At 46.0% G+C, this 12,333-nt stretch overlaps 1 protein-coding gene across 1 annotated transcript in view; it reads right to left on the reverse strand.

The window, feature by feature from the left end:
* Positions 1-4,468: 4,468 nt before the first annotated feature.
* The window catches only part of LOC120517461 (sialoadhesin-like), a 76,967-nt gene continuing 69,102 nt past the window's right edge, over positions 4,469-12,333 (reverse strand). Inside the window, exon 7 of the mRNA XM_039739803.1 lies at positions 4,469-4,554. Within this exon, the coding sequence (XP_039595737.1) occupies positions 4,469-4,554 (86 nt within the window). The remainder of the gene's footprint in view (positions 4,555-12,333) is intronic.

Here is a 12,333-nt window from a genome sequence, read left to right on the forward strand (position 1 = left end):
TGTTGGCGTGGGTTTCCTCCCACAGTCCAAAGACATGCAGGTTAGATGCATTGGCCATCCTAAATTGTTCCTAGTGTGTGCCTGGTGTGTGTGTGTGCGCCCCCTGTGGTGGGCTAATGCCCTCCCTGGGGTTTGGTTCCTGCCTTGCGCCCTGTGTTGGCTGGGATTGCCTCTAGCAGACCCCCGTGACCCTGCAGTTAGTATATAGTGGGTTGGATAATGGATGGATGTGGGGACGGCTTCTTTCTGAAAACTACAGTTCAGATGATGGACACCATTGCTTTTCAGCTTGTGCCGTAGTACTAGGATGATGTACCGTGTTAGCCATTATGAATGTAGCAAGAAGTCAAGCAAAATGACTCCTTTTATTAGCTAACTGAACAGATCACAATATGCAAGTCTGAGGCAACTCAGGCCCCTTCTTCAGGCGAGACGTAACACAGAACTTGGAGCTCCCTGTGCTTATATACACACCAGGACAGATACAACATTAGAAAACCTTTAAGTGAGACATCTTAAATGTAAAAAATGAACAGACCTTGTCACAGATAAACACACCAGACATCACAAAGGTTTGGGGCAGCCACCCGTAGAATGTGTCCTGGCTGCAAATGGCGACATTATTAAAGAGTTCTTGACAAGACGGAGTCCAAAACAGAACTGATCACATATAGTAAAGATGGCGGATTTAACGGCGCATTCAGGAAGTGACGTCATCTTTAGGGCCAGACCTGGAAGTGATGTCTTTGGGACTGGAACTGAAATCATTTTTGGGGGCCGGATCCGGAAGTGACATCATCTCTGGGGCCGGACCTGGAAGTGGTGTCATCGGGACCGGAAGTGATGTCATCAAGGGCACCGGAACCTGCCGGGATTTCCCGGGAATGGCCTGCAAGTAACTGAGATAGGGAGTCAGTACACTCTGCCACCGCCTGGTCGGTGGTGGTATTACAACTACTTTAGCTGCCTCCTACTCGCACGTGTGTGACGACCTCTTCAAGCTAAGATTCATTTAGCAAGAAAGGAGAGCAATGTCTGGTCAAGATCTTTGGATAAACTGTTTTCAAGAACGGGAAGTGAAACTCATGTTAGAATTGAACACATTACGACAGGGTGTAGTTAGGGACCAGAGTTTTATGGCCAGATACGAGGATTGTGTGTGTCTCCCGCACTGACACAGACAGCCTGACTACAGACCCACATTGTATGGAAAACTCAACAGAAACTTCAAAAGACTTTGTTGGACAGTCCTCTTATCAGAAGATCTCGACTAGACATTGTTTTCCTCTCTTGCTTAGGCTTGAAGCTTAGCTTGAAGAGGTCTATTAATTTTTTACATCTAAGATGTCTCACTTAATGAGAATTTCCCAAAGTTGTGTCCATATAAACACAGGGAACTCCAGTCTCTGTATTCCATCTCGCCTGAAGAACGGGCTGGAGTTGCCTCGAAAGCTCGGCATATTGTAATCTTCCTAGTTAGCCAATTAAAGGGATCACTTTGCTTGACTTCTCACAGCTCGCGTCATATTATTATTAAGGTCAATTACAGCAGGAAGAGATGTCTGGATGTTTCTAGGATGTACTCCTAACGGTCTGCTGGACATCTAGTAGGAAACATTCAGGAGAGTTTCGTGAGGCCAGACACGATTCTTAAAAAAGACATCTCGTTAAAACGTGTGAAAGGACCACACAGCAAAAAGGTTTGGGGGGCAGCCACCCGTATACTTGAAACTGGCTGTCAAAAAGTGACGATTAGTTTCTCAGGTCTTTACAGACATCAGTCCAAAACAGAACTGGTAGGCGGTTTAAAAGCCGGGCAGGGGAAATGACGTCATCCGGATCGGAAACGGAAGTGATATCATTTGGCCAGGAACTGGAAGTAATGTAATTTTGCCTGGAACCAAAAATGATGTCCTCGAGCCCAGGCCGGGATTTCCCATGTTCGGTTTGAAGAGGAAAAAAATAATGGATCAATGCACTCTGCCATCCCCTGGTCCGGTGTAGAATTATCCTTTTCTGAGTCCTTTAGCTGCCTCCCATGTGTATGTGTGTGACAAATGTTTGTAGTGAATGGCAGCAAAATCCACTGCTACAAAATCCTACCTCCTACCCCAATTCCTCCAGTCCATGCACTTTAAATGACCGCCGGGGTTATCAGGGACAGAACAAAAGAAACTGAACTAAAGACTGAGATGCTGAGAGAAAACAAAAAGCTAAAACTGCTGCTATCCATTCAGGAGCTCAGAAGCACAAGGGAGCTGAAGCTTAATAATTCATTTGTACATCACAATGAGCAGGGCGACAAAGGAGACACACACACACGAAGACCTTCAAGCATCTTTTCCTATGGGTGGATATTCACATTTCCAATTAGACAGTAATGTTCACGTCCGTGTTATTTGTTTAGACATGCAGTCAGTAGATGGATGTTGTGCAGCCTCGTCGGTGCTTTACCGGTGTCGTTAGGCAGATTGATTCGGGTGTTATGAGCACTGACATTTGCATCTCCTGTTGCTCTGCGTTATCTTCTCTCTTAACGTTCAAAAAATACTTTAGTTGCCTCACATTTTTATGCAATCGTTTTGTTCAGCCCACCTAATTAAAGCTGAAAGTCTGCACTTCAACTGCAAATGAGTTGTTTCATTTAAAATGCATTGTGCTAATGTACAGGACCAAAATGAGAAAAAAGTTGTCTCAGTCCAAATATTTATGGACCTAACTGTAAGTATTAAACATTTTGCTCAGTGAGACCACATCAAGGTAGAACCATTTTGCTTGTCAGCTGTCTGTTTGGCTTGCTGTAGACCTTTGCTTTCCAACCCTTCTTGACGTCATGACCCAGTTTTTCACACACCAGCGTATTTGTGACTCACCCTTCGTCAATCTGGTACAGCTGTACGTATGAGAGATGTGTGGAGTTTAATCGGGGGTCAGCTGCAGCCCACCTGCAATGCCGCCACGGCCCACAGGTTGGGAGACGCTTCAGTTGACTAATAAATTCCCCAACATTTTGCTCTCCGTACTGATGATCACTTCTAGCACTTTTTGTGAAGTCCTTGTGTCACATCAACATGACAAGAAGGGGTTGAGGCCTCCAAAAAGACCCACAATAAGTAAGCCTAGCCAGTCGAGATGAGACCCACTGGACTCCAACCTGCTACTGACCTTCTAGCGCTCGTCCATCGAGAGCCTGCTGACATACTCTATCACAGTGTGGTACCATGGCAGACAGGGAGAGGCTTCAGAGAGTAGTAAAGGCAGCACAGAAGATCATCGGCTGCCCTCTTCCCTCCCTGATGGACATTTACACCTCATCAAGGACAGCTCCCACCCTGGCTCTGATCTGTTTGCCCTCAGGGAGGCGCTACAGGTGCATCACAACAAGGACAAACAGACTCAAGAAAGCCATAACCTTTCTAAACTCACACATGCACTGACTACACGGTCTTACCCCCCCAACCCCTGGACTTCCTTCTGTCCATCAACTGTGCGATATCCAATATCTAAATGGTGCTGAATAATAACGGTGTAATATCTGTATACTGTACAATATCACTACTCTCAGAGTCCAACATCCACTACTCACTGCAACATGATCATCATTATTATGCAATATTTAAATTATGTGCAATAACCCAAAAGCGCAACAGTTATTATTCTTTCCATATGTATATAGCATCGCAGAATTTTTTTGCAACTTCTTTTCAGCTTTTTGCACCATTTGTCTATTTGTTTTATTACTTGTTGTGTTCTATATATGTGTCTGCACTGAAGGAGCTGCTTTTAATCTCATTGTACCTGTGCATAGTGACAATAAAAGGCATTCTATTCTATTGCCTAAGACAACTACCTGCTGGCTTTGGCCTAACTAGGCTTAAATTGGGGAAAATTGGCTTAACAGTTCAAAATATAAAGAAATATCCCAAAATATATTCAACTGCCCTACAAGGGAGAAGATAACTGCAGACTCCTGCCTTGTAAACAGATCAACAAAGAACCTTTACAAAGGATTTAAGAGCAGAGCAAAATACTTAAAAGCACAAACAAGGATTTGCCAAAAGGCTATCCAAGTTCCAATACACAAATTCCAAAGTCATATCCAAAAAATCAGGTAGGAATATCCAGTAAAACAAGAAGTTATTATTAAAAAAAATACTTTAAAAAGACTCCTAATGTTAACCAAAGAACACTGCCTCAGCCTCTCGGTCCAGCCTTCATTTAAAGGCAGAGGGAGGAGCCAGTAGTGGTGATGTTAGGGAGGCCCCGCCTCTTGGGCTCCACCTACAAAACACACACACACATAAAAGCAGTTCAGAGTTACAAAAATAGTAGAAAACGCATCCAATATGAAAAATAGTTCAAAAATAATAATGCCAAAGGTGCGTGGGTCATGACCGGGGTGAATTCACGTCCCAGCAAGTAATATCGAAGATGGGTCACGGCCCACTTGACGGTGAGAGTGTCACACTTAATCGCCGTGCACCTTGTCTTTCTGGCTGAGATACCTGATTGGGTGATCATCACCATTGACATCCTGACACAACATGGCACCTTCTGGAGAAGAACAGGTAAAGAGAAGTCAAAAGAAATGAATAGAGGTGCTGACATAAGGACCTTCTTTAGGTCACAGAAACCCATTTTGTTATCAGGAGTCCACATCACCGTATTTGGGGCACGCTTCTGAGTGAGGCTGATTAAAGGCATAGGCCCCTTTTTGAGAATCACGGAACAAAATATTGGTAATATTCCACAAGCCAGTTGCAAATGGCTGCATCTTTAGAGCACCAAAGTAATGTTTAAACCGCAGTAAATCAAAAAAAAAAATTACAACAAAAATGGAGGCGTCATTAATGATAACAAAAGATGTTTCACTACGAGAGGAATACGTCTTGTCTCCGGCTCTTGGTCTCTCACTAAAGGTCAAACTAAAGACACCATCTTCAGCCGGGGTAAGCTATGTATATATATGTATATGTATATGTATATACTGTAGATATATATATCATAGGACATCGAGGGGGCGTGGCTTGGGGGCCTTGTCTAGACGCCATCTGGCTAAAGTTAAGGTTGTGACTGACGGTGCCTCCTCTCGCCCCCTGGTGGTGGTTCTTATTTTCTCAGCACCTTGAAGGAGCCCCCAGTGCACACATATGTGACCCCTACTGAGGACATCATTACTCCTAGCTGGTACATTTTCAAAGCTGACAATGTGACATGAAAGAAGTCCCAGCCATCATTATGGCTCTGCGCTTCTCTCTCTGTGGGCCTTACAGCTTACATTAATGTCAGCTCGATTTAAAGTTTAAATTTAGAAGACGAGAAAGCTGCACGTCGAGCCAAGAAGCAGACAGGGTGGCATTTAAAATGGAACGTCTTGAGTTTGTGGTCACCGGTTGGCCATTTCAAGAACTGCATTTAGACATCGTGATGACAACAAAGACGTTCATCTCAAAGTAGTGCAAATGTCATTTGTTCTTTTTTCCACTCAGCTAGCAGGGTCCAAGCTATGGCTGCCTGGGCTCAGTGGGTCTGTAAATGTGTAAATGGAACACAATGAAAAACAGACTGGGGTGGCACTGCCATCTGAGAGCTTACTGGTTGGTGTCCTTCCTGTGATCAGGTCTGTTTAACCCTTGCCAGGCTCTTTGGTATCCTGTGTTGGCCTGATGTTGGTGCCGTAAACTGGCATAAGCCAGCTGAGTGAACGCTTATGACTCCATGACAGGTTTGGGGGGGCACAACCCACAGAGATGGTGTTGCAGCCCTGCATCTCTAAAGTGCTTATAGTGCTTAGGGTCCTAAAATAGGTGGACCTCCAGCTTTGCTAAAGTGACTGCCAGGACTGACTTCAGGCCTCACTGCCTTCTTCTTCTTCATCTTCTTCAAAAGCTTTTCCTGTCTTTCATGTGAGGTCACAGTATTTGACCAGCTTTCTCCACTCTCGTCCGCTAAACAGTTCCTCTCTTGATACCCCTTTGATCCCTCTTCATACAGCTCATTAGTCATCCTCTTCTGACCCCTCATATCCACGATTCTTCTCTCCACATTGTTAACCTCTCTTCTTTTTTATACATCCTGCATTGTCTTAGAGATTTCCCCAGCATTAGCCGTACATTTGAAATGTCTCATTCCTGATATTGTCAAGCTTTGCTACTCCACACATCCACCTTACCATCTGCATGAGTTGGAATAAATGACGTACCTAAGGGCCACCTGTCTGTCCAGATTTATAGAGTAAGGTGCTAAGTTGAGGAGCAAAACTGACAAGGTGGTCCCATATGAAGTTCTACCTGTGCCAGCACCAGTCCAGGTAAGACTGAGGAGATTAGGAGGCTTATCCTGAGCCAAGTAAGACCACATCTGGAGTGTTGTGTGCAGTTCTGGTCACCACTCTACAAAAAAAGGACATTGAAGCTGCAAAGATGAGATGAACCAGGAGTATCATGGGACTGAAGGACATGGCCTACTGTGACAGACTCTGAGAACTGAAGAGGCCTGATCTAGAAATCCAGAAAATCCAGAAACATTCTTTTTGTCTTAACGATGAATTAAGGGGAAGAGCAGTTAGGACTCACGCCAGGAAGTCCATCTAAATGCAAAGAGTTGTGGGACTCTAAAACAGACTACTGAGACATGGGGTTGAAGCAGAGACGACCTTTGACTCTTTTAGGGCGGATGTTGACGTTTGTCGACATTCAAATGGCAGAGGGCTAGAAATAGCTGTAAACGTTGATAAAACTGACCGTTATAATCTGGGTAGGCCATCTTTGCTAGGAGGACTGTTAATCTCATTGACATAACGTCAAATCCCTGCAAGTGCGTGAGTAGCGTAGAGTAAACCACGTCTAGAATGGCATCGACATCAGGCAAGAGAGCAAAGTGAATATGCAAAGCAAAATATTCTGTGTGTATTAGTTATCTATTCATTTATATTTTTGCGTATTATTGCTTAATCAGTCTTTGACTTATCAAACTCTGATTTTGATGCAAGTGACCTGGAGATCGAAAACAAAAGTCAGTTGCCCACATTGGCTGACTGGTCCCCCCAGTTGATGGTGCAGCTGACACGTCTACACCACAGCCATCGCCAGAGAAAGCAGAAGGAGACTCTCAGGGAAAACTTTATTTTTTGTTATTTATCATTAATGTTCTAATAACGTTTTCCAAGAATTTATCATCCCGATATGCTTCATATCGCTTTGTGCACATACAAGAACATTCTTGACAGTTAATCATTGTGTGTGTCCATGACAAGTCGGTGTTGTGTTCATAAAGTACAACTTTGTTGTTGTTTAAACATAATGTCCGTAATGTCCGGCAGCCTTACCACCCGCACCTCAGAAGAGGTCATCCATCTGAAACTAAGCACGTTCAGGCCTGGCCAGTACTTGGGTGGGAGATCATCTAGGAAAAGCTTGGCTTACTGCTGAGAGAGGTGTTGGCAACACCAGCAGGAGGCGCTTACCCTGTGGTCTGAATTTGGATCCCAATGCCCTGGTGCAGTGATGGAGACACTCTGATGGAAAAATGTCACCGATCTTCAGATGAGTCATGAAAACTGAGGTCCTGACCCTCTGTGGTCATATAAGATCCCTGGGCATCCTTTGTGAAGAATAAGGGGCTATCCCGATGTCCACACTAAATTGCTCACCTTGGCCTGGTCATTCTGGACCCCTAATCATCCCCTGTCTGTAATTGGCTAACTGTCTCGCCACTTCATCACCTAACAGCTAATGTATGGTGCCTTGGTTCTCAACCTGTGGGGTGGGCCCCCTAGGTGGGCACGAAGTAACAAAATGGGGGGCATGAAGATGTGAAAAAAAGAAAACAAGAATCAAAATATGAAAAATACATCTATTGAAAGCAAAACAAATGAACTTAAACTACATTCTGATACTAGAAAAATAAATATAGAGTTAGATAAATGTAGATGAAAGTTAAGTAGGTATAATAAAATATGTATCTATGATATATCATTAATTAAAAAAGAGCAAATTGGTATTACAACAACAACAACACTTATTTCTATAGCACATTTCATACAAACAGTAGCTCAAAGTGCTTTACATAATGAAGAATAGAAAAATAAAAGACACAATAAGAAAATGAAATAAGTCAACATTAATAAACACAGAATAAGAGTAAGGTCCGATGGCCGGGGGGGGACAGAAAAAACAAACAAAAAACTCCAGACGGCTGGAGAAAAAACTAAAATCTGTAGGGATTCCAGACCATGAGACCACCCAGTCCCCTCTGGACATTCTACCTAACATAAATGAAACAGTCCTCTTTGGATTTAGGGTTCTCACAGAAGGACTTGATGATGATGATGGTCACGTAGAGTTCTGGCTTTCAGTCCATCATTGTTGGACCATCATGATGCTTTGAATAGGTGGAGGTGGCGCAGGTCCACAGCGCATGACAAAAGGGCCACTTTAAAATAAATAATCACTGCGCTCGCGGCTTGGTGAGGGGCCATGGTACTGTGGTGAAGCGGTTCTCAGGGCGATTCGCAATGTGGCCGTTTCTCACCTAAGTGCACAGGTGAGAGACTGTCCACATCCGTGATTGTTCCTGGGGCCGTTGATTTGCCACAGCTGTCATGCCCTCTACTTAAATAGAAGCACAGGTCGGCTACAGGGGGAGAGAAAGAAAAAAGAAAAGAGAGAAAGAAACAGACGGGAGGTTGTAGGAAAAAAGAGGAAACAGTGGTGAGAGAGTGAGCGAGTGCAGGGGAGAGAGCGAGTGAGTGCAGGAGAGCGAGCCAGTGCAGCAGAGCGAGTGCAGCAGAGCGAGTGAGTGCAGGAGAGAGAGCGAGTGCAGAGGAGAAGAGAGCGAGTGCAGGGAGAGCGAGCAGGCGAGTGCAGGAGGAGAGCGAGTGCAGGAGAGCGAGCGAGTGCAGGGGAGAGGAGTGCAGGAGAGTGAGTGCAGGAGAGCGAGTGCAGGGGAGAGAGCGAGTGCAGGAGAGCGGCGAGTGCAGGAGAGAGCAGGGGAGAGTGCAGGGAGAGTGAGTGCAGGAGGCGAGCGAGTGCAGAGAGAGAGAGAGTGCAGGAGAGAGAGCGAGTGCAGGAGAGAGAGAGTGAGTGCAGGCGAGTGCAGGGGAGAGAGAGCGAGTGCAGGGCAGTGCAGGAGAGAGAGCGAGTGCAGGAGAGAGAGCGAGTGCAGGAGAGCGAGTGCAGGAGAGCGAGCGAGTGCAGGGGAGAGAGCGAGTGCAGGAGAGTGCAGGAGAGAGTGCAGTGCAGGGAGAGCGAGTGCAGGAGGAGTGCAGGGAGAGAGAGTGCAGGAGAGAGAGAGTGCGAGTGCAGCGAGTGAGAGAGTGCAGGGAGAGAGAGCGAGTGCAGGGGAGAGAGTGCAGGGGAGAGCGAGTGCAGGAGAGCGAGTGCAGCAGAGCGAGCGAGTGCAGGCAGGAGAGCGAGTGCAGAGCGAGTGAGGAGTGAGTGCAGGGAGCGAGTGCAGAGAGCGAGTGCAGGGAGGAGAGAGTGAGGGGAGAGTGAGTGGAGAGCCAGTGCAGCAGAGAGAGCGAGTGCAGGGGCGAGAGCGAGTGCAGGAGAGAGAGCGAGTGCAGGAGAGCGAGTGCAGGAGAGCGAAGTGCAGGGGAGAAGCGAGTGCAGAGGCGAGTGCAGGAGAGCGAGTGCAGGAGAGCGAGTGCAGGGGAGAGCGAGTGCAGGGGAGAGAGCGAGTGCAGGAGAGAGAGCGAGTGCAGGGGAGAGAGAGTGCAGGAGAGAGAGCGAGTGCAGGAGAGCGAGTGCAGGGGAGAGAGAGTGCAGGAGAGAGAGCGAGTGCAGGAGAGCGAGTGCAGGAGAGCGAGTGCAGCAGAGAGAGTGAGTACAGGCTTGCGTTGCAGCTGAAGAGTGAGCCTGCGTGTTGGGCCGACACCCAGGGAATAGTAGTGGTGGTCACTCCCACTGAGTGAGCTTGGAGCGGGATTGACCGGAAGGCGGATGACTCTCCGCATAAGGCCGCGAAAGGCAGCAGAAGTCAGGACTTGGGACAGGTATTCCTCAGCGTGGGCACCCTGGTCGCTGTGGATCCCAAATAGGTGTCAGGAGGAACCTACCGGAGCCAGGGATCGGAGAGGCGAACTGAACAGCCGAAGCAGGCCGAGTGAAGGTCAGCTGCAAGTAGGGCGACTCCCCTGTTGAGAAGCCCAGACGGGAGAAGCAGGGAAGACGCAGGTCAAAGTCATCGGGCTTGTGTTGTTTTTAAAAGACTGCTTTCCTGTGCTATTTTAACCTTGTTTCTTTTTCTCTATTGTTTTTAACGTCCACATTTTGATTTTACGGATTATTCATTTATTGGGACTTTGAATCACTGCACTATTTATTTGAACACTGTTTTGTTGTTGTTTTTAATAAAAGCACTTTGCACTTTTACACCATCCCCTTGCTCCATTTGTTGTGCCTCACTACTAAGCTCATTGGTGACATTACCGACGGTGACGGGTTCAAGGGCTCCTGGACAGCAGATGGGAGCATGTGGCACACCCGCATCATCACAGTGGGCTCCTTTCAAAAAAACATTATGGGGGGCGCGATTAAAACTGTTATAAAAACTCGGTCGCAAATACTTAAAGGTTGAGAAATGCTGGTATGGCGAGTGTACTGGTGCAAAAATGGCTGCCATCAAATCATCCAGGAGGATGCAGCACAATGGTGGTGGTTGAAATGGCTCCCCACTCACTATGGAAAAGCTTATTGAGTAGTGAGATATAAATTTACAGAATTATTATTATTATTATATACAGTGAAACCTCAGGTCACGTATGTCTCTGAACACAATCGCCAAACTTTTGCATCAGTCCACGACCGCACACTCGGGTGACGAACAAGCCAGTTTCCCTTCCGGTTCGTACACACCGATGATTTCCGCACGTGTTCAGTCTCTCCCTGTACAGTACGTTGTTCTCGGTCAGACTTTGAGGGACTTTACCTCAAAACTGTAATCTCCTCTCCACCGAGTTCCTCCTCATTTCCTTTATGCCAGAACTCAACTCATGCAAGGTTAGTTTTCTTGGTCATTTATGGTTAGTTTTTATATAAATTACGGATTTTTCAAATTTTCATTTTTTTCCCTGTGCTTAAAACTCATTAAAAAGTGTTTACAGCGAGCGGTTCGTAAGGCTGTAGTGTGAACTCCTGCAATGTTAGTTTTCTCCTTCCAGGTTTTCTCCGTGTTATTCAATGCTTTTACACTTAGATTACTATTACGCTGTGCATTCTGTCATATAATTAACTATTTTTGTGCTTAAACATCTTTAAAAAAAATATTTACATACAGTTCGTACGGTCTGGAAAGGATTACTTGTATTTACATGCAGTCCTATGGGGGGAATTACTTTGGGTCACAACCAAATCGGTTTGCGATCAGAGTTTTGGAATGAATTACGGTCGTGACCCGAGGTTCACGGTATTAGTATTTATTTCCATTTGACAGTTGTTTCAGTTGGTTTAAAAGACCCCAAGTCACGTTTCTTGACACAAGTCGGATGAATAATTTACGGCCTGAAAGTCCTCCGTGTTGCTTTGTCAGCAAGAGGATGTGCAGCATTGTTTATAATGGCATAACGACACTCAGCTTTGTCTTCATCCTGTCCTCCTCTAGTACCTCCAGGGGGTCCCATAACTGAGCCTGCACTTTCAATAAACTTATTGATTCGGTGGTCCACTCTTGAAGTGATGAGACCAGCCCAGCACACCACATTGGACATCACAGAGTTGTAGAAGACATGATGGATGTCACTTCCCACGTTAAAGGAGATCAGTCTTCTAAAGACAAAAAGAGCCTGCTCTGGCCTTCCTTCTCTAGTTTCTCAGTGTTACAAGACCAGCGCAACCTGTCATGAATGTGGACCACCAAGTACTTAATAGGAATGGACCACCACGACTCCCTTAATCGTGACCGGACGTAGAGGATTTTTTTGGTTTTGCTGATGTTACGTTGCTGACGATTCTCAAAGTTCTCCCCCTGACTCCCCTCCTCTTTCTCACCCCCCCTTATAAATACCCATCCATAAGTTCAGAATCCTCTGAGAATGTCTTCAAGTGACCTGACCTGCTGTTATCTTCATAGTCTGAGGTGCGCAGAGTGAAGAGAGAAGCAGGCAGGCCTGATCCTTGTGGTGCTTCAGTGTTATTCACACAGTCCTGGAGTCTCACAGATGGTGGTCTGCCTGACAGATAGTCCATTGTCAGGAACCCCACAGGCTCATCCACCTGCACATCAGGAATGGCTGGAAGGCCCTGGAGACATCAAAACACATCATCCTCAGAGTCCAGGTGAGAATGAGCCTTGTGGAGCAGACAGATCATTGCGTCCTCCACTCCAGTCGTTGTC

The sequence above is a fragment of the Polypterus senegalus genome, chromosome 1 (genome assembly GCF_016835505.1).
Source record: "Polypterus senegalus isolate Bchr_013 chromosome 1, ASM1683550v1, whole genome shotgun sequence".
Lineage (NCBI taxonomy): Eukaryota > Metazoa > Chordata > Cladistia > Polypteriformes > Polypteridae > Polypterus > Polypterus senegalus.